The sequence below is a fragment of the Spermophilus citellus genome, assembly GCF_964194105.1.
Source record: "Spermophilus citellus genome assembly, chromosome: 4".
In the NCBI taxonomy this organism is placed as follows: Eukaryota; Metazoa; Chordata; class Mammalia; order Rodentia; family Sciuridae; genus Spermophilus; species Spermophilus citellus.
This window is the reverse complement of record NC_138185.1, coordinates 17,165,929-17,188,538: the sequence shown is the minus strand read 5'-3', so window position 1 is coordinate 17,188,538 and position 22,610 is coordinate 17,165,929. Positions and strand designations below refer to the sequence as shown.

Below are 22,610 nucleotides of genomic sequence, written 5' to 3'. Positions count from 1 at the left end.
TATGTTGTGAAGATTAAATAAACATAAATATTGAAAACCTAGTTGGTAACATAATTTTCCCCTTCTACTTTGATTTGTCCCCATCTCACTCCCACTCATTTTCAGGAAAACACCAGGGCAAATATCTTGGGAAAACATGAATCTCAGGGTCACAGCTTTATTGTATAGATTTTTAACACAGCCATATTACAAACATTGTCAGGGAACATTTACAAGAATAAATAAGATGGACTTGCAGGTGTAAAAAGGTTACACTTCACTGTAATGTACAGTCAAAAAATATATCTGATATTCATTGACCTGTCATTATTTACCTTCTGCTTTTTTAAGCTAGAATTGGAAAGGAAAAGAAAAAAAAGAAGAAGAACATTGACAGCACAGTGCTGGCTTTTTTTTTTAAGTTGATTTATTTTGTTTTCTCTTCTCATACGTGCTTTATCTATCAAACACCCAAACTGTACAAGTGCAGGCCATTGGGATTCATGGAGGAGGCTGCAAATAGCGTGGAGACTTTGGTCTCATGCAATATCATATGCCCAGTGGATATGCAAATGTTAGCCTCTCTGGATTTGCAGGGGAAGCTCATGATAGCCCTTAGAGAGCTATGAGGGTGTCGTGTAGCCAAGGCAATGGTAGAATCCTCAACTCTGCCTTTGATTGGCTATAAGGATGTAGAGTGAAAGAGAAGATAGAAAAGTGCTTTTGAAATTGATTACCAATGTGGGTTAACTGGGACTAGCCCAAGATCCACCTCGTGATGAAATGTATGCACTGGGAATGATTATAATCACGCATCAACTGAGTCACTGTGCTTTTGAAATCTGCTCCAACAGGCCTCGAGTGGGGATTGGGGATAGAATTAACCTTTGGAGATAATGTCTATGGTAAGCAAAGCTCTGCTCTGGGTCCTTCTGGGTCATAGCTGCTTTCATCAGTGAGACCCATAGGCATCAGGTCTGTGGCAAAGCAGCTGTTCCCTCTGGCTTGTTGTTTGGTGATAACCCACTTGGATGAGCCCAGGATATGTGGCCAGAGCAGCAACTTGTCCTGTGTGATGGGGAGACTTGAGTGGGAAAGCAGAAGGCTTCAACCTGCACGAATCAAGTGTGACCTGCTCAGCTTTGGCTCTGCAGGTATGAATGAGTTCAAACATGATCCCAGAACCACAAGATCTCACCCACCTAGAATGGAAGAGGATTAAAGGCCATCTAAGCAACATTGCCTGTTCCCTTTAAGGAGACATGTGGCTCTACCAGGCAGCTGCTGAGATGGGCTCTCCTGCAGTTAGTATATTCTTCCTATAGCTACTCAGTTTCACCCTCTGGTCCTAGTTCCACTCACAGAGGTGACCTGGGATAGCAAACTGTGCTTGACTTTGTTGAATAATCTGCATTTCCATGGGGGATATGGGGGCTGGTATTCTGCCTGACCCTTCAGAAGCCTGATTTTACTTAGAATGATGCCACTCTTCCCTCTAAGCTCCCAAACACTTTACATCATTACTCTTCCATGGGAGGGACTGGAGCAGAGTGGGCACTGAGAGTTTATTGGACCATCATGTCGGGGCCCACTAGCTTGCATTCATGAGCCCAGAGGTAGTAGAGTACTATAACTCTGGGACTTTGATTTTGGCAAGTTCCTTATCCACTACTCTTCCTCCCCTAAATCCAAGAGTCTCATTCTCTGAGGAATCATGAACTACACTAATTACCCTGAACTCTAGAATTCTACCCAAGTATTTTCCTAATACTCCAAATCCCCTAGGCCTTCATTCTCTGAATATTCTAATCAGGGACCAAATTCTGACTCCTACTGCCCAGAGCAGCTCTCAGATACAGAAGAATGATTGATGTTATCCATATCTCAAAGCTCTTTCCAATAGATTCTCTTCCATCCTGACCTTTCCCACATCCCTTGTTTTGGCCCCAATGGACCACCACTATGCTCTTAGAAGGGTGGAAAACCAGGAGTGGGGGCCCATTGTGACTGCTGATCCCTTCTCTTGGAGTCCTAACATTCATGGGTGGATTTAAGGGGGTGAATGTGGCCCCTTTGTTACCCTTTCCAACCTCTTTTGGAGGTGGGCAGGAGATACACAAGAGATGACCTTAATCTCTATAAGATAGCTAGCTGAATAGCCAGTACCATGCAAAAATCTATCCGTGGTTCCCAAGAAACTGAGAGCTTGTTCACGTGCACAGATAGTCATTACTGATGTCTAGGTGAAGCCAAGCCTCTGCCCTTTAAAACTTCTAGATGTGTATACCTGGAAAATTCCAACAGGGAGCCCTTGCATGGGAATATATGAATAAGATAGAATCTCAGCTGGTTTCCTCTAGTTGGATTCACTTTTCCTATTTCTGTTATATTGGCTGTAATTGGAGCTGATCAGAAGCTGGTTGGGTGATGGGGAGGGCAAATCAATACTTTGAGATGACATGACAATTTATGTTTCATCTTCTGACTTGTCCTTCAGCTTGGGTTAGCAATTTGTCTCTGGGGATCTTGGCCTGGTACAATTTTTTGAACTTAAGGCTTAGGATCAGCATCCCACGATGCTCACCCTTGAGGTCACCCATGTCTTCCACAGTATCACTCCTTCCTTGTTTAGCTTGGTGCTGATGACCAGCTCAGGAGAGGTCAGCTGCAAGCCAAAGAAGGGTAAGTTTCTTCATTCTGCTCTCAGGAAGGGAGGTCCAGGTGAATGATCATTTATTTTAATGTCTCTGGACTTGATTTGGGTTGGGCAATCACTGTTCCAGAGGTGACCTGGTAAGTGCCTGGCTACTCCTCCCTGGGCTGCTCCTCTATTGTCTGCAGCAGCCTTCCTAGACTGACACACCTAGCTCCTCTACAGGGGTTGTCAACAGAGCAAATAGGGATCCTGGTAAGGATACATCAGGAGTTAACACAGCAACCAGAAATGGAGGATGAATGAACATGATTGGCCACAGAGAAAATAGTCAGCTTCTCCCCAGATGCCAATATCTGTTCCAAAGTAGCACCCCTGTTCTAAGTGAGTCTGACAAGTCCTACCTATGCCCCTGTCCTGTTGTGTCATAGAAGTGCCCACTTTGCTCAATGGTCCATGACCATTTTTGGTTCTGAGTATTCACTGTGTTGCAATTCCCTGGCCTGGCCTTCCTGTTTTCCTGCCTGAAGCCTTCCAAATCTACCCATTCTAACCTGCTGAAGCAGGTTTTCATGTTCTTTTTCTATGTATTATTTGGTTCACCATGCCATAGCCAAGGAATGGCAAAGTCAGGGTTCAACCCAAAGACTGAGCTCTTTCTACCACAATCCCATCCCTCACCGAGGGCTGCCCTGTGCCATACTAATCCTACATAGAAATCTGTGCTTTCTGGTGGCTCCCCCTCTAGGGTGCTGCAGGTTGGAGGAATCCAGTGAGTGTGTGTGGCTAAAATAAAGTAGGGGACTTCTAGACTCCAGACCTTCATGTGAAGAAGATTTGCCTGCATTAGCAATGCTGGGACTCCACTGTGACAATGGGTACCACCTTCTAAAACCCAGGAATCAGGAATCTGCTGTGTAAGGCTGCATCCAGCTTGGCTTTCACCATGCCAGATGGGCGAGTCCTCATCCTTCTAGTAGGTCAATGATTTCTTCCACACCTAACTGGAAGGGACCTTAGTTGAGGTCAACTCAGGAACAGTGAGGTCAGGACGCCTCCACACCAAGGTTCTGCTTGGGGCGGAGGTGAGCTGGTCTTGAGCTTGAGTATGGAATTAGCCTCAGGAGAAAGCAGCATAGTCAATCACTATGCCTCAGACTGGGACATCATTCCCTTAGGGTCCCTCAGAGTGGGCCGGACAGATCAAAGCTATGTGAGGTATAGGGTTCCATTTTTTTTTCTTTTAGTGTTTTTATAGTCATATCGAAACTAATCAGAACAAATTAGGAAGTGTACTTCAGGTATTACATGAATTGTTAGAGTAAACCAGGATACTTTTTAAGGAATTTTAAGCTTACCATTGTCACTTTGGGATTTACTGGGATCCACTGAGTTATCTGCTTCACTCTAGTCTCTGCAGATATGGATAACTCCATGGGAAAGTCTCAGAAACAATGTGGAAAAATACTGTCTCAGTGATCAGGAAACCCAGTTTAAGTCCTGGCTTGCTCATTCACCAGCCGTGGAACTTTGAGCATGATCTGACCCTTTGGAGCCTCTGATTCCTCATCAGTAAGTTGGGGCTATGATAATCACAAACACTCCTTAGGATAATTGGAGCCCAGAGCCTTTTGGCCCCATGTGATGTCTGACATCCTGTGGGATACTACTCAGGCCACACCGCAGAGAGGGACAATACCTAACACAAGTTCCCTTCTATTCCTACAAAGGGAGGCTTGCTGTGGCTGTCTGGGGGCCTGGAAGACCTGGATGGCCCATGATCTTCACACCTGCAGGCTCCTGATTGCTGAAGCTATCTAGGCCACCAACACATGCCAGTGGGGACAGTTCCTGGATTCTCATTAATTCCTTGCATCTTCTTCAAGTGAAGTTCATGTCTAGAAGGTGAAAATCTTAGGAAGATCTTTGCTAAGAGAGGAGACTCTTTGGTGCCTTGGACATGAATCTAGCTTCTGTTGTGGAGACTGTTCATGAAAGGTTAAGCCTACCCTCTAACTACCATGGGGTGAGGAGATACTCTGGGGAGGCGGTGTTTGCTTGGGTGATTTCCTGGGTAAGGGATCAAGTCCAAATTCCTGGGCACCATTACCCCATCTTGTCTAAGACTTGCCACATATTTTCCATGTGGGATCTTAGAGAAGTTATCTCCACCAAGGAACTTTCATTTTGTTTTGCATACACTAGCCTCTTTGGAGGGTGACTAAGTTGTTAGAAAATGAGGGTATGAGCTGGCCCTTGTTGGGTTACCCCCTATGGCCTGAGTTTTTACAATTTAAAGTCACCCTTTAAATTTCTGCCATTTGAAATGGTGGAAACACCTGCCATCATCATCTGTCAGATGTTTAACCCCTTTCTGAGGAGAATAATAGGATTTGTGTTAAATAGCCCTGCTTCCACCCAAGATGTGGGGGAAAAACAACATATAATAGGCTGCAGGCTCCTTGAGGCTGGGGAAGATCATTTGGGGCAGTAGACTGGAGCCAGGCAAAGGTAGCAGGATCAGTGGGGGTTGGGTCCTGGGGACCTGCTCAAATACACCCGGGAAGAGGCCCATCAAAAGAGAGGAGCAAGTTCATCATGGGGTTCCTTTGCCTGCCTTTGCTTTGAGATGTTTCCTTTTGAACCTCCAAAGTGACAGCCCTTCCTTGATCAAGTCTGGTGTCCCTGGACTTCTAGACAGCTCCAGAGTCCATGCCAATGAAGCAGCTTCCCTGGGCTCCTTTTATGTCCTGTCCTGGTGAGCATAGAGGCCCGGGTTGCTGACCCTGCTCCATGATAAAGCAGAAACCCTGGGTTTCTCACAAGAGCTGAGTCTCATGATCCACTGCATATTTTGTTCCAGCAACAAAATATTGAGCAGACAGACAAAATAGATATGCTATTAAAAAGTACACGCTTAAGGGAATGTTTTCACAGTGTCTGATGAAAGGAAAAGAGGCAGCCCCACAGGTCCAGAGGGAGCCTTCTCCAACACCAAACTGAGCACATCACTGCTGAGCTCCACAGGCTTCTTGTTGCCTGCAGGGTGATGTCTGCACCCTCGGTGGGGTATCTGTGTCCCTGACCCTGGCTCGTTGCCTGCCACTTTCCCCTGGCCTGCTGTGCTCCCGCTGGGCTGGCCTCCCACCGTCTGTCCCTCCAGATGCCTTTTTCACCTATTTGCCACTGCACTGACTGATCCCTTGGCTTGAATTTCCTTTTCTTCTTTATCTACCTGTTGCCTGGAATGAATGTTGCCTCTTCAAGGAATCCAAAGGTAGAGCCTCACACCCAGGTTCAGGTAATACTCATTCACACCATTTGCAGTGGTTTAATTTTCCCAGTATATAGTGAGCCCTAAAGGGCAAAAACTGTGCTTTACCAAATTCTTTGCCCCTTATCCTCGATTTCAGGTTAGATCAGCCTGCGAGATGGGGCTTCCTAGATCCCAGGCCACGGGAGGCTACCAGATACTGTGCCTAGGCACTGGCTAGAGACCAAGGTAAAGCATCCCTGGGTGGCTCCCTGGTAGCTTGAGGGAGCAGGAACATGGTTTTCATGAAGAAGAAATTAGATAAGACTAAGTTTTCCTGGAGAACCAGGAATGAGTTACTAAAATATATCTGAAATTCTGGGTTTCCCAGAAGAACTGGCATCAGAAAGAAAGAATTAAATTTCCATTTGTGGAGTTCTCTGCTCAGAAGTTTCTAGCCTTATTTTTTCTCCAATAAAATAATTGCTTGGCTGGGGATGTTTGAAGAAAATAGTACAGAGAAGGTTCAGCTCCATCACCTGCCTTTTTGGGACTCAGGGTTTCATCTCTGAGGAAGGTGTGTTGGTTTCCTCAATTGCAAAATGGAGATGATGGTAATAGCTCCTCGATGGGAGGTACTAAGCAGTTGTCACTAGGGACAGTGCCAAGCATGACACCTGGCATACAGTAGACATTTGCAAATGTTGGCTCCCTTTTCTTGACTCATCCATACTTTGGGCAAGACTCAGAGTCCCAGGCCTCATCCCCTTGGCCAATTTTAAACCAAAGCATGAATGGGTCCACAATGGCCTTTTTCAAGATGGCGGCTGTATTTCTCTAGGGAATACAAATTTGGAGATCCAGATTTTCCACAAAGCTGTTACTCTCTCTGTCCTAGCACCCAGGGATCATATTCTGACTAGCCCATATTGCCTTCCTCAGTGGTTGTGCTATCCAAGGTTGGGACCTTTCAAGGCCATGACAGGAAATAAAATAGGTTCAAGAGATTTATCTCGTAGCTACACATTCAAACTCCCACTCTGTCTTTTTTATTTCCTGACATATGAGACTAAAATTTTACACTCTCAAAAGAAAGTTTCTTTCCACATGTACTTGAGAAAATAACCAAATCTTATCTTCTTGGCTCCTCCTAAAGGAAGCTATCATCCAAGAGACACAGGGTTTACATTAGACAGACCAGACAGAGCCCTGCCCTGGGAAGGTGGTCCCTTTTACAAAGATGAAGTGGAGTAGTGACATTCCCTGCACCCCCTCCCACAGACCCCAAAGGAGCATGGAAAACCTTTATCAGTGTGTGCTGTGGGCACAGCTGGCTGGCCAGTGAATGACAGAAGGTCAGGGCCTGGGTTGGGAAAGGAGTACAGAATAGCAGTGGGCCAAGCCCCATGCAGGTTCAATATGAGGATGGACAGTGGCCTCCACAGTGGTCTAGGGGCCACTCCAAGGTCACACTGATCCAGACTGGCAGGTATCTGGCACCAGAGGCCCCTGAAGAAGAGAGTATACAGGGCATCAGAGCAGTGACTTCCAAGGTCCCAATTTTTTCCATAACGGCATAGAGAAGCAGAACCCACATCCCCACACTACCAAGGGAACGAGGGTGAAGGAAGTACTGGCCAGCCTCCCACTCTCTAGCACCTGCACAGTTGGCTTGCCATGAGATTCACAAACTTGGAAAGAATGAAAACAAGAGGTCTGGGAACCGGATGTCCAGGGCCTTGCTTGTGGGTGCACTTCTGCTTGGGCCCAGGGCTGTGGCTGGTCAGGTGTGTAAGGGAAGCCTGGGCCTGTGAGCACGGCATCTCCCACAGCTACAGGAAACCCCCTAAGAAGGTGCAGAGCCCACTGCAGAACATGGGACCATCAGTCTTCTCCTTGGAGCTGGGCGCGGGTGTCACTTTTGTGCCCCTGAGCCCAGTCACTGCCATTCACAGAAAATGGGGCTCGGCTGCAGCAGCCTGTGGACTCCAGCAGGTTCCCCATCCCATGGGCTAAAAGGAGCTTAAATATTCCAGTGCCACCTCATATACAAATTTATACTGTTCCTGAGAGGAGGAGAGACAAAGGAGAAGAAACAAGAGAGATGGAAAGGAAAGGGAAAAATGCATTAGATTTGAGATATGCATTTTGAGAAAAACTTTATATCCATTCAGAGTCAATTCAAAATTATCCACATCTGGACATCCTTCAGTGTTCCCTTGGATGCCTACTCCACCTGAGCTTTCTCAACTGCCCAGCTGGGATTGTTCCCTTTCTTCTTACCATTCTGCATACCAGTTCTTCTCACAGGGTAACCTGTGTACAAAACACCCAGGGACAGCTGTTAAAAATGCATCTGCCGATTCAGCAGATCTGGAGTGAGGCTCAAGAGTCTACACACTCCCAGGCAATGCAGATTCTGAGTGGGATCTCACATTGGGTAAGATCACACTTTGAGTAGGTTTAAAGACATTTATATTAAAATTCCTTGTGTATGGCCTGACTCCTCCCTTGCACCAGGTCTTATCTTCTGGGGATCTGCCTCCCCACTCTCTTTACTCTCCTTCTCCTACAGTGTCCTAGTTCAATGCTTCATACTGTAAAAATTAGCATAAGTGAATTAGAATAGGATTGGACTGAATTGCAAACATAATTCACACTCTACAAATTCAGAAGCCTTTCCTTTAAGCCTGAATTAGTGATATTTTCTTAAGGAATGGGTAGAAAGTAAAACAAAGTAGGTGTACCAGGATGAACATTTGCATTACCCTGCAGGAAAGAAAACTTGGTCAGTTTGGCAGGGGAAGAAACAGGGCAGGCCTAGAGATATGCAGACAGACTGTGCATACTCAGTAAACACCCAGCTGTTGAATGTTTCTCCTTCCTGAAGTCATTTTCCTTGATTCCAGGGACTACAGTCAGCCCCTAACTGTTGGAGCTTTTGGCACACTCACCAGGGTCTCCACCATGTTGGATTTGTTATTCCTCAATGTTTTCACAATGTGGAACACGTCGATGATGTTCTGCTGCTGGATCATCTCACACACACTGCAGATGGCGCAGAAGGTACCACTGCGGCCTCCCCCATTTCTAAACAGAGAGTGAAGGGGTGAGCCATATCCCTGGGTGCCCCCGACCCCAGCTCCTGCTGATCTTAGCACCTCAGGGTAGGAGTGAAGCCTGCAAGATGAGGCATCAGGGTGAGAACTTAAGCCTCAGTTGTGAGCTCTGGCTTGAGTTCCATTTGTGCCATGAACCTTCTTTGACTGGAGGCAAGTCCCTCCCTATCTGGGCCCCAGTTCCCCATTCCTGTAATGGAGGTATTGGACTAGAAGACCATAGAAGATATAATTAGTTCTCCTTGTTTCCATGAGCATGATACAGTCACCCAGGGCACCCTGGCTGAAGCCCCCAAGACAGGAGGATATTGTGTCTTTGTTCATGTGACATCTGTGTCCTTGTCCTGCAGGATGCTCTGGGTCTACCTTCATATCCAGTGAAGACAAAGGAAGGTGTCAGGTGATTTTCCTTATGATGTCTTCCTACCTCCACTAAGGGCAGCCTAGGGTCAGCCAGCCCAGGCTTGAGACTGTGGGCCTGGGAGGCTGTATCCTGAAATAATAGGTCTCTACTTGCACATCTTCATTTGAGCAGGATCCTACTGATGTTGAGTCTAGGGGAAAGAGTACTCTGGTTAGGACCATGTCTCTGTCACTCCTTTCTGAAGCTTTATAAATCATCTTCCTGGAAACACCCCTCAAACTCTTTATAGAGAGTTCCTCCAGGAATTTACCTGATTCTAAACTCCTGGGCCCATTGCCAAGAGCAGCTAATGATTTCATGTAATGGTGTGTGTCTAAAGAACATCTGGACAGAAACGAAGGCACTCAGTCAGCCTCCCAGATGTTCTAGCTACAGGATATCCCATGACCAGATGCTTCAAGTACAGATAGTTGTCCTTCTTCCGCTGGATGCTGCCCACATTTCAGTGGCTGTTGTGGTGCCTGGGGTCCACAAGGATGCTATGTTCCTATTCTCTGTGGGCACAGTGTCAATCCTGTGTTTTCTTCCTGTTCAAACCGCTGGCCACCTTGGCTAGAGGATACATGGATAAAAAGGCACTATTGCTAAAAGAGCAGGGAGGGTTCCTAGAAGGAGGGTTTGGCAATTTCTGGAGCAAGAAGATGAGTCAAGAGGACACAGGTATCTCAGGGCCTGCGGGAGTGAGACCCTGAAGGGTTGGGGTGGCCTGTGCTGACAGTGGAGTCATTGGAATGCGTGGCGGGAACTGGAGTGGGCAAGGGTAGGTTAGCAGGGAACAGGCTGCAGTTTCTGGGAGAGCCAGCATGGTGTGGCCCATGTTAGCATCAGCCCGACCCAGTACGCCACACAGCAACTTCCAGGACTCTAATCTTGTGATCTGTCTCCTTTGGGAAGGGGTTTTGCTATAGGTGGGGGCTCTGAAGCTCCAATTGTGCACATATATGTTTAACCACCTTTTTGCTCTGACTTTGTTGATGCGCGTGCACTGCCTATTTGAGAAAAAGTGGACAATTAGCTGGTTTTGAAAAGACTGAACTCAATTTTGAGGTTAGTGAGCTGTTATAAATGTCTCCACTTGCTCAGAAATAGTTATTGTGTAAAAGGGAAGACTTTGGACCACATTTCCTGTAGCATGGCATTGTTGATCTCTTTGTTGACAGACCAAATATTGTTTTCATTTCCTGACTCTTTCACACCAGAGCACTACAGGGTCTAAAGATGGTCTAATTCAACATCCCAATGAGGGAAGTGAGGACCCCATGGTTAAGTGATTTTCTTGATTTGCACAGTTTGTCAGCCACAATCTTCTAAGGGTCCTGACCCCCACCTCAGATGACAACATGGGGGTCTCTGGGCTGTGCTCATTCTAAGACAAGAAGTGAAGACTCCAGTTCACCCACTGTGCCCTGGGGAAAAGTTCCCAGGTTCTGCAGATCCATCCGTCAGCTCCTCCGAGGAGCATCTCCCCTGTTTTCTCTCTAAGCCTGTTCTAAGAGACATCCCAGGAGGCAGACAAGGTGGGTGAGTCCCTTTGTTTCTTCCAAGGCAGTGTGGCTCAGGGGGTGGCAGTTTAACTTAGAGCCCAGGGCATGCAAATCACATCTCTTAACCCCTGATCCGTCTCCCTGTCTGGGCTTCAGTTTTCTCACGACAAAAATGATCGTATCTACCTTGCAGATGGGATGATGTGATTTGTTTAAAACGTCTGCTTGAGCTAACTAAGGCTTTCCCTTCTCTTCTTCTTCAGGAAATAATGAAGGAGACTCTGGTAAGAGGGACGTGCTTGTCATGATCCTCTTTAGACTAGCAGGACACGTCCTGCCTCCTTTTGGAGGATGGGACTCACCCCTATGCTGGGAGCCCTGGGGAGTGGTCTGCCCCTCCATGGCTTGCACAATCACATGTCATATAACAATAATCAGGACAACGGGCAATTGGTTGAAGGGCTTTCGTGTTTCGCCCTGTCAGGGGTTTGAGAAGTGGCAGAGCTGTGGCCAGCAGCATCCTCACGAGTGCTCTACCGCCCGCCAACCCGTTGCTCTGGAGACGCCTCCACAGTACTCACAGGCAGTGGACCACGGTGCGTCCCTCCCTCCCGTCATACTGCTCCTGCCACTTCTCTAGCCGTCGAACCACTTTGAGCAGAGAGCGCTTGGAGGGGGGTGTGTCCCTGTAGGCAGGCCAGCCGATGTACTGGAGGTGCTGGACTATACGATACCCATCCTGTGGCTGAGAACAGAGAGCTTGTTAGGGCTATTGTACTGCGGGAGCTTGGGATGCAACCTTCCAGATATCCTGGCTGGAGCAGGGGAGGGTGGCCGTGGGAGGGCTTTTGCATAGTGGAAGACTTGCTAAAGTCTTGACATCATGGGGACAGTCACAGGCTATCCCCACACATACATCTACAGCTTTGTGCACACTGATTCCCTTTCCTTTCTACCTGGAAAACTCCTACTCAGTCTTCAAAACCCAATTCAAATGCCCCTTTCTTTCAAAATACCTTCCCTGACTCTACTGGGCAGAGTTCTTTCTCTCTGAGGCTCATGTCAGAACTCATCTCACCTTCCTTTTAGAGACTAAACTGAGGGTAGTGGCTGACTTATATTTACCCTGAGCTCCCAACAGAGACCAACAGTTAGCTACCATTTCATAGGTTACCAAGCTGCCCCCTCCTGCCCAATGCTCCTCCATTCAGCCAGGGAGTATCCTCATGAAAGCACCTAATTATTTTCCCTCTCAGTACTTGCGGGACTACCCCAGAGCTTTTATATCCAATCAGTCTGCATCAACTGGTGCCAAAATAGCGTGGCACCGTGGGGAAGAGCTAATGTCTGGGAAGTTTTGTCTACACAGCGGCAAGTGTGTCAGGAAACAGGCAGATGGCAGGCTGGATGTCACTCTCTGCATCTTTGCTGGAGTCACCGCTGGCTGTGGAACCGGAATCGGCAAAGGCATCACTTCCCGAAGGAAGAGATTATCAGGAGAGCCTAACACAGACTCTTGGCTGGCTGGGTGGCATCCTCTCCGGCAGCCTCCATGTGTTTGGGAAGGAGACAAGGCAAGCCGTGGCAGCCCTGCACCTACCCGAGCCATGTTACAGATGCGGAATATTCTGTGGATGATGTCCTCGTCGATGTCCGCGGAGACGAACTCCACCTGGATGGGTCCATAGCACCCGGAGGTCTTCTCGGGCCAGTACTGCATACAGAGCTGGGGCAAGAAAAGAGGTGACAGAAGCAGGCTGAGGACACAGGGTATGGGGTGGACATCAGTGCCATTTCTTATGGGACTAGAGTGGTAGAATATCACATAGAAACCGAACTCAGCTTTCCTATTTGGGAGAAGATTTTTGGTATTGCAATGTCGAGGCTCTGAACACAGAAACACTGGGTGAAGCATCTTTGCTGGGCTGATTTCAAACCATTTGTTAGATTTGCTAGACTTCAGTTTCCTCATCTGTAAAGTGGAGAGAACAATATCTACCTTGAAATGCTGCTGTCAGGATTAGAAGAGATATGATATGGATTTATTTTCACATGAAAGTTGTGGCAAACTTTCCCTCATTCCAGGAAAACCTACAATGTTCGTTCATGATCAGATAATGACTAACTTTTTTTTAAAAGACAGGCTTTTGCCTAGGAAAGTCTTAGGTCCAAATCCAGGCTCTGCTGCTTAGTACTTTTGTGTCCCAGTTCTCAGTTTTTTCATATGTAAATTAGGGACAATTATGTTTCCCTTGCACTATAGGAAACATCACCTGTATTGGACAGGTCTTGTTGATACTTTTTCCAATTTTCTGGGATTGGGAATCAGAACTCATAGCCAAGAGCAGTAGGGAATGGTCACCCTTCAGTCTAAGAGGATAGTTCTCAGTCAGAGGCAGTTTTGTCCCTCCAGGTGACATCTTCCAATGTTTGAAGATACTTTTTATTGTTCTACTTGGGAATTGCTATAGGCATCTAGTATATAGAGACCAGGATGCTGCTCAATACCCCCCCCCCCCCAGTGCATAGGACAGTCCCCCTGGGAAGTTATCTGACCCTAAACACCAGTAGTGCAGAGACTGAGAAATCTTGGTTGTTCATGTGTATGGGTATCATCTTGAAAGAGAGATGCATGCTTCATCTACTGTATCTGGTGAGCTGCTAGGTGACTTTCATTAGGGAGACAATATTGAAGTGGCCATGGGTTGGCTGCAGAGGTACTGATCGGTTTCCAAGGGGCATAGAGATGCCAAGGTGCACAATCCCCAGAGCTGGACCATAGAGAACAGCTAAGATTAGGGGTGCAGGCCTATGGGGGCCACTCTAGGATGGGCAGAGGCCATGTGATGGAAAGACCATGTGGGCGTTACCCAGGAGGTTTAGCTGAAACTCACAAAGACCCACCAAGGCTTCTGAGAGCAGTTTGGGCCTGAGTTTCTCATCAGTGGTGTTAGCCACTGGCCACACTCCATGCAGACAAGGAGTTAGATTGACAGAGGTGACCCTTGGAAAGATGGTGGTGGCCTCCTCTGGTACAGGGTTTTCACAGAAGAGAGGTGACATTCCCCTTTGTTGATGGAGAACAAACTCATTCCGGGGAGTCACATGCCAAAATGTCTTTTATTCTCTTCTTTCTCCAGAACTCAAATTAGAAGGGAAGAAAAGAGAGGAGAGGAGATGTGAGAGAGGGAAAAATCACATCTCCCACTCTCCTAATGGTGGATACCCAGAATTCTAACTTAGGGATAACATCATTCACCCTACAGCAGTGGTCAGCATACTACTGCCCCAAACCTGTAGTAAATAAAGGTTTATAAATAAAGTTTTATTGAAACATGGCTACACTTACTTTTTTATGTATTGTCTATGACTTTGTTGTGCCATCACCAAAGGTAGTGTTGACAGAGGCCCTGTGGCCTGAGGAGCCTATAGTATTCCCTGTCCAGCTCTTTACAGAAAATTTTTGCCAACTCCTTCTCTGCAGGTTTGTTATGAGAACAAAGGAGATAATTCATGTCAAGAAAGCCCTTAACACAGCACCAGGCATGGAATAAGCACTTATTTGAGAGTGCAAATAGTTGTTATTATGTAGTTATTGCCATTATCTCATTACCATAGTGCACATGTTCCTCAGCTCACAATAGGGTTAAATTCCCCATAAATGCACCCTAAGTTGAAAATACCCTAAGTCAAAATTGCACTTAATATACCTAACCTACCCAGCACCCCAGCCAAGCAGCACAGAGATACTGCAGAGATCGGGTATGCCCTTGTGTTTGGGGGACTGGCTAGGAGTTCCAAATTCAAAATCTGAAGTGTGGTTTCTACTGAATGCATGTCACTTTCATTGAAAAGTCAAAAAATTCTAAGCTGAATCATGGTAAATTGAGGAGAATCTGTATATCAAATCTGAAGGATTCTTCTCATCAGCCATCTAAGTAGCAAGGTCAGGCTTCATAAGCCACCGTGCCTTGCTTTCCCAGCATCTTCATCGGGGTTAACGGAGCATGTGGAGAAGGGCGATGTGTGGGGGGGCGGGGAGGGCCGGTCACAGGGCCGCCGCGGCTGGACCGTCTGCAGCTGCTGAGCTGTGCAGTAATGACAAACCCACAATTTGAACTTCATTTCTCTTTGCCATTGGCTCTTCTGCCTTGCAACCTTCTCAGTAATGAGGGACTGGTACAGATAAGTCTGTGGCTGGCCGGAGAAATTGGAATTAATCAGAATTGCCCATTTGAAAAAAAAAAATAATTGCCTCTATTGCCTGCATTGAACTTAGCCTTGCCAGAGTTTGTCTGTGATCCTGACACGGGGTGCATGGATCCAAGGCATCAGAGAAAGTCTATTACCCCCAATATTTTCAGCCTGGAGAGAATGTGGAATGATTTGTCTCTTTTAATAAGATTTCCAGAGCAATTTCTCAAGCTAATAGGGTCTACTATGCCTCAAACAAGATGCCTATGCTTTGGGACACTTCTCAGCATTTGATTTTCCAGGTCACTCTCCCATAATGCTCAGGGGCCTGGGGAAGGTTGTAGGGCCCTTCTAATCCTAAATCAGAGTCATCCTTTCACTCCGGTTCCCTAATTTATGAGACCACATCTGCAACAGTGCGGGTGACATTCAGCCGGGTGATGTGGGTTTGAGCTGCCAAGGATCGTCAGCGTCTTCCTACAGCCCATGACATTGCATCTCATTTAGCCACAGAAAGGCAGAGAAAGAAGTGGGGTGGCGGGGGGCACTCGTTTTGTTCCCAGTAACCCTTTGGGGCTCAGATATGATTCTCATCAGCAAGAAACATCCTCTATGGTTTAGCTCAAGACTGACCTGGTGTCCGAGTGTGTGATTGCAAGTGGACCAGAACCATCTACTTGGTCTGTGTATATTGTGTAGCAAAAGGGTGGGGAAATACATCAAGGTCCCCACTTGGAGTGCCCTGGGTCCAGGTCCCAGCTGTGGTCACTTTCTAGCTGAATGACTGGGCCAAGTCCCTTAGCTTCTCTGGGTTCTCATGAGTGACTGGGAATTTTAATGTCTCCTCACACATGAGCCTGAATCTGCTGAGCACTCTGCTATTATTATTAGGCAGAATGGAGAAGGGTTGCTCAAAACAAGATATTCACAAGGAAGGCTTTTCTTCCCTCTTCTTTCTAGTCCATAGGAAATTTCTTTTTAAGGAAATAGCCACAAGACTACCCTTGTGACAGTTCCTGATGGACCAGCTTTGGGTAGCTGTGGAGACAGGCACCATCCTGGGTAGCAGGACAAAATTCTGCATGCCAAGGAAAATAGACCTGTAGGTTTTTCTAGAGAGGGACTCAGAAAATTAAAGAGGATGTTGGGAGGGTAGTGGAACTACTGGAAGATAGAAGGCGATTCAGAGCCTCATGTGATCCCTTCCCCAACCTCCCAGTTACTCTATGCATTTCTAATATCTGCAGAATGCTCTCTGTCCATGCTTCCTGAATGACATGGCAGTGAATTGGAGATCACATGTGCATGGAGGGGCCAGACCTTGGGCACCGGTGCATCAGCAGCTTATAGAAACTTTGGGGTTTCCTAAGACCCTGGAAGTAATGATTAAAGTAAAGATAAAACTTGGTTCTCTAAGATCATGAGGATCTGTCTGACTTCAAGGCCACACTTAAACTCAGTGCAGCTGGGAAACTTGAAGCTGGTTGTCTCCAAGAATAGACTCCAATTCCTTAGCCTGGAATCTGAACCAGCTGAGTTTTCTCACTTCATTGCAAAGGTTCCCCGCTCCCTTCCTCCATGGTCTGGGGAGGACACAGTGGCCAAAGGGAGGGTCTGACCTGCAGAGGTACATGGGTAGAGGCAATGAGCACATTTGGGAGGGGAAGCCAGTCCAGATGTTCTGATGATTTAGAAATGGCCACACTCCTTCCAGAAAAGCAGAGGGGCTTCTGCTATTTATTGTCAGGATGAATTAAACCAAGCAGAAGTTGAGACGCCTGTGTGTACAGCCCTGGAACAGCTGCCACACATTATTCTACCTAGTGATCTCCATTGCTGTTCGGACCGTGAAAAGATGTCCTTTGGGGGTGCAAGTTCACGCGTGAAATATAACAAATGCAAGGTAGCTTCCCTTGTTAAACATCTTTTTCTTGCCGATGGAATCAGAAAGCTTGTTAGTCACTAGAATAAACATGCTCTGATGAGTTGAATGAAAACTAGCAGACAGGCCTATTTTTGAAAAAAAAAACAATTTTAAAGCATCTTTCAGTGCACCTTAGTTATGCCTTTTGTTAATTAAAAAATACTTTGATAAAATGGAAAGGCCAATCTTTCAGAAAATGAAAGATTCCACCTCTCCAGATCTCTGTGATCCAGAGAGAGAAAAGTCAATCCCAGGACACCTAAAGAGGAAGTCAATTAGTATTTTAAAAAGAGAAATAGAAGAGTCGTCTGAATTGGTTTTAAAATTCAGATCAGTAATTGTAAAATTCCTGTAAACCGATTCTATAAAAATCTATAATTGGCTTCAACACTATGATCAGTTAAAGAAGACAAACTATGGGGTCAGGGGCAATAGACACAGGAGAGATAGAGAGAGATATAGACAGACAGACAGACAGACAGACAGACCAACCCTAAATGGTCATGCTCCCTGCTCGTGGTGGGTGGAAACTTGATCCATCTTCTAACATCTAGATCCTAGTGTGTTTCTGAGAAGGAAAAGTGGGGGCTTAGGACAATACTTTCAAGAGTGTGCCTGGGTGGGAGGAAAGGCTGGGGGCTAAGGAGACAGCTGAACTTCACAGTTGAAGAAAGGAACAACTTTGGGGGAGGGTGTGGGAGGGCTGAGAGAGAGCAGATGGGAAGAAAATGGTTTGCGCAATGAGTTGGAGGAAGATGTGTTGCTGAAGTCCAGGGGAAGAAGTGAGGTGGGGTATAAGAAAAAAGTGAAGGTCAACCTTCAGTCACAGGATTGCTACAACATGAATCTCACATTGCCCCACTAAAGCCTCAGCTAGAACTTAGGGGTGAATATGAGCATAGGACCCCACCATTCCCCCAAGCCATGGGGGTGGACATCGGGTTTTCCCACAGGATGGGTTGTAAGGAATGTAGCCAAATTTTGTTTAAACGTCAAAGACAGAGGGAACTTGGCTGACACCTGGGTTTTACTAGTCTAACAGAGGATGAGTTAGAGGCTTCGGGGGGGAGTCAAGAAGCTGACTCAGGGAAGTATACTGCGAAAGGCAAGGGTAGAACTTGAACTCAGGTCCTTGACCCAAGACTTTCAATTCTACTATTCCTATTCTGGTGGGGAAGAGAGAGAGACAGCCCCTGGAAAAGTCAGACCTGAGGCTGGCTGAGGCAGAGCTAGGCATGATGTATATTTTGTTAGCATGTTAGGCTGTGTTTTCACAAGCCGAGATAAAAATGGGGATATCAGTGCTTGCTATTTGCCCTGCAGGTACGATGACAGCAAAATACATCTCTGAAACATCACCCTGTTTTTCTCCTGGCAGGATGGAGAGCTTGCCTCTCTGGCTTCCAGATATCCTCACCTCCATGGAGATAATCAGAGCCTGCTCTTTACCTCTCCACCTGCATCTGCGTCACCTGACTTCTCAGGTTTTCCACAGTGGGAGCTTCAAAACTGGGCAATTCAGCTTTTATTTAAGATGTGGGCTCTCATTTTTCTTAAAGTTAGGACACATTCCTGCCTTCTCCATACATCTAGGTACCAGCTGATCCATGATTATCAGATACTGGGGCCTGGGAATCTGTCACTAAACAATTGCAAACATCTTCTTCTTGGCAGGAGGCCCTGGGCAAAAGTCAGCGATGGACTGTGTGACTTTGTTCAAATCCCTTCCATATTTGGGCCTCAGTTTTCTGATCTGCAGTGTGAAATCAGTAGTTTTCAAAGTGGCATCTGTAAAGTTAACAATGAGCTGTTTCCAAAGTCTTTGAAAATAAAAGGAGGGTCATCTGTTGTTCTGGAGGGGGGAACCCCCGTCTCTGGCTTTGGATTGGAATCAGAACATCTTACTGTATCAGTTCTGCATACGTCCTGCAGATCAGAATTTCAAAAATGCAAGAAAAGTAACTCATTATTAACTAGTAAATACAGTTGGGGAAACAAAAGCTTTCAAAAGAGCGTGCCCATGGACGGAGGATGTGGGAAATACTGAAAGGCATTTGGAGGAAATTTGGATCATGGAAGCTCTAAGATTTAAATAGGATAAAAGGTGCTCCTTAGAATTAGTGACAAGCAAAATAATGAGAAACTCCCAGGGAGACTCCAAGTATAATCAACGTAATAAATCAACCAAATATTCAAGGAAAGGTGAAGTGCTAGCTCTTATGATTACATGGAGGCTACCCAAGCAAAGCTGGGTCGTGTTGAACCCAGACTCGACTCCAATATGACAGGGTGGTTGTTTCCTGCTGGAATCCTCCATAGCTATCTCCAAGGCTTGAGAGCCATGTGATGTGTACCCTGGACACAGTGTCCTATGACCCTTCTCTTCATGGTCAGCATCTTCTTGCCACTTGAGGGTCTTGCTGAGATGATTCTCTATGAGGATAATTTCATCCTGTCCAATGCTAAAGAGAGCCCGGGAAAGGACATCACTTCACCAGAATGCTACTCCATAGGGACAGGGAGTTTTGTCGTGCCTCTTTTGTCCTCTGTCACGTCCATGGTTTTCCTGGCACAGGGTAGGTTCCCAATAAATGTATGCTGATCAATGAATGATTAATGAGGCCCAGAAAGTATAGTTCCTGACTTTTGAAAGCCCTCCCTCTAGTTGGCAATGCCGCCTACCCTGGTGGACCTTGGCCTCCTGGTTGGCTCGCTGCATCCCATTCCCTCATGGCTCCTGATGACTCCGGCTTCAGATGTTGATGGAAACAGACTTCCTCCAGCCCAAACCACTTCCCCTTCCAACACTGAGGCTAACTCTGGCTTTTCCATAATTTCATTCTCATTTCTGCTTTGTTCTGATCCCTCCTACTCCTGGTCTGAATTGATGGTTTCAGTTTTCCTACAGTTTCTATAATCGATCCCCGCAAACATGGGGGCTGAAAACAATACAGATTTATTGTCTTGCAATGTTGGAGGTCAGACTTCTGAAAGCAGTCCTCAGGGTTTATGGTCAAGATGTGAGGAGGGCTGCATTCCTTCCTGGAGTCTCCAGGAGAGAACCCATCTGTTGCCTCGCATGCCTTGGAGGTGGCTCTCTCTTCAGTTCCCGCTGTCTTGTCACATCCCTATCCACTGACTTGGTCCACTTGCCTCTCTCTTCTAAGGACTCTCACATTGACCCTGATGGAAACTCAGGATAATCTCCATATCTCAAGAGCCTTAATTTCAGCTCATCACATCTCTTTTCCCACATATTCTTAGGACTCTAGGATTAGGATGTGGACATCGTTGGGAAGCCATGATTCTACCTCCCACCGTATGACTGGCATGGATAATCTCCTGAGCTTTCTGAACACTAAGGTAGGTGTGGCTGACTGCAGAGGGGTTTGTGTATTTATTTATTTTTTCTGGTTTCTGTCCTCCATGGATGCTAATCTATCCAAAGAGCCCACAAAGATGGAAGAGACCTTGTCAATGCCATTGGATACAGTTGAAAAGTTTCTTCCTGATAGATATGGGGAATCCCAGTGTCTTTTACTGGATGTTGTAGTTCTAGGGCTTTGCCCCACTAATCCAATCACAGGCTTTTGGAGCCCTAAAGAGTTAGAAAAATCTTTAGGGTCAAAGACAGAGACTTGAGAGTCTATATCAGGAGCCCTCATTGATCAGAGCTCTTATGATTACATGCTTTGAAAAGCAGCCACTGTGGAAAAGAGGAAATTTGTGGCTGGGGATGGCTGATTGAATGACGTGGTATAAGATTCTGAGCAGAGGCAGATGGATTTGGACAACAGTGCAAGAAAATAAAGCATGCGTGCAGCCTGCATCCTCTCCTTGGCTCTATTTTGCTGCAACCTATAGGTGGCTTTCCCAACCCACAGCAGGAGCTCTCGGGGCTCCTGGGGTAGGCATCAGTCAGGACCCAAGGAGATCTGTCCATGGTGCTGGTCTGGCCCGAACCATGGGCTGCCTTGGCAGGAGCTTGCTGGCAGACAAATACTGATGCCACTTCAAAGAACCGCCCCTCCAGGTGCCGAGGGCGGCTTTTCTGATGCTCACGCTGTGTCATTGTTTATTTTTGCAAGGCGCCCAGCTGCTGCGGTGATGATTTTTATATCAATAAGGACTCTCTTCATCTGCCGATTTCAGAGCACGCCTGCCAGCTGCATACGGCAGCCAACCTCGGGGAGCTTCTGAGCCTGATGTTTTTGCCTTTAGAGACTCGATTCTCAAAGGCTGTACCAACATCTGGGCCTGAAAGAGCCTTCATTCACCCAGGACCTACCCTGAAAAGGGGGTGTGATTGCCAATGACTCTGATCCTGTCTGTCCCAAAGTCAGATTCTTTTAAACCCCTCCTCTGCGTCTGAGCTCCAGTTTTCTTAAAAAAGGATGTTGAAAAAAAGAAAAGAGCAAATGGGATTTTGAAGGCCCTGTTTTACTCCTGCCTCACGGAGGTGAGATCTCTGTTCTACTTTTGCAGGCAAAGGAATAGGTGGTGATGGTTTCCAATTCTGGATCTCTGCAGGGAATTAATTTATTTTCAGAGCTGTCTCAGTTTCCAACCTTCCATTGTTTGGGCCCTCAGCCCTGGGAATTATCCTTGATTCGTCTTTTTCTTTCCCATTCCGTATACAACCCAACAGGATAGTTTGTTGAATTTACCTTCAGCATATATCCAGAACCCACCTTGATCCAAGCCATCGTCACCTGCCACCTGTAATTACAGTAGCCTCTTCTCTGTGCCCTCTGCTTCCACTCTTAGCAACCGCCCATTCCCTCCCCCACCAAGAATCTATTCTCAATACAGCAGTCAGAGGGACACTTTCAACAACAAAGCCAAATTAAGCCATTTCTGTGCTTAAAGTCTGTCAGTGGCTCCCCATTTCTTGCAAAGTGAACCCCCAAGTTCTTCCTATGACCTCCAAGGTATATGTCTACACCCGGCCCTGTCAGAATTCTGACCTCACCACACCTTTGTTCCCTCCCAACACACATAACTAAGTGCATTATAGAGCATTGTTGGTTATGGTCTGTTTCCCCCCTTTAGAACAGAAAGTGCATGAGAGATGGGAATTTTCTCGTTTCCCTCATCTGTGTTGCTCACTGATGCATTCTAAGCACCTAGAATAGCTTCCAGCGAGGAACAGCGGATGCTCAACAAATGTGGGTCGTGTGGATGAGGAATTCTCTCCTGAACATCTCTCACAGACACATTCCAAGTTGCACTCACTTTCAGCCTGTCCTACTCCACTCTCTCCCTGCCTCTGCCTCCTTCCTGCCTTCGCATTTTGGCATTTTGGCGAGGTGCACCCTGGCCACCTGCTGGCCCAGATGAGAAACCTGCCCTCATCGGTGACTTTTCCTTTGCACTCACCTCCCACTGGCGTCTGCTCCCTACACCTTGTGGACTCAACTCTGGGAACATTCTCATATCTAGTCCCAATTCTCCTGCTTCCAGGCCACTTCTAGTTCAGATTTTCGCTTTATTTTCTGCACACTTGACAGATTTTCTCCCCGAGTCTTTGGTTCCCAGGTCTGTGCTGCAGTTGTCCTCCTCCCTGGTGGCAGACTTGAC

The 22,610-nt window shown here is 46.7% G+C and overlaps 1 protein-coding gene across 9 annotated transcripts in view; it reads right to left on the bottom strand.

Moving 5' to 3' along the window:
• The window catches only part of PTPRT (protein tyrosine phosphatase receptor type T), a gene marked incomplete at both ends in the record, with an annotated part of 1,075,443 nt that overhangs the window by 4,954 nt on the left and 1,047,879 nt on the right, over positions 1-22,610 (bottom strand). For 8 of the 9 annotated variants that reach the window (XM_081292384.1, XM_081292383.1, XM_081292386.1 and 5 more), the window contains 4 exons: positions 7,858-7,951; positions 8,840-8,975; positions 11,494-11,657; positions 12,513-12,638. In XM_081292384.1, coding sequence (XP_081148510.1) covers positions 7,898-7,951; positions 8,840-8,975; positions 11,494-11,657; positions 12,513-12,638 — 480 coding nt within the window. Of the gene's footprint in view, positions 1-7,857; positions 7,952-8,839; positions 8,976-11,493; positions 11,658-12,512; positions 12,639-22,610 lie in introns of those variants that run through there. The other variant, XM_081292389.1, reaches the window with a different exon arrangement.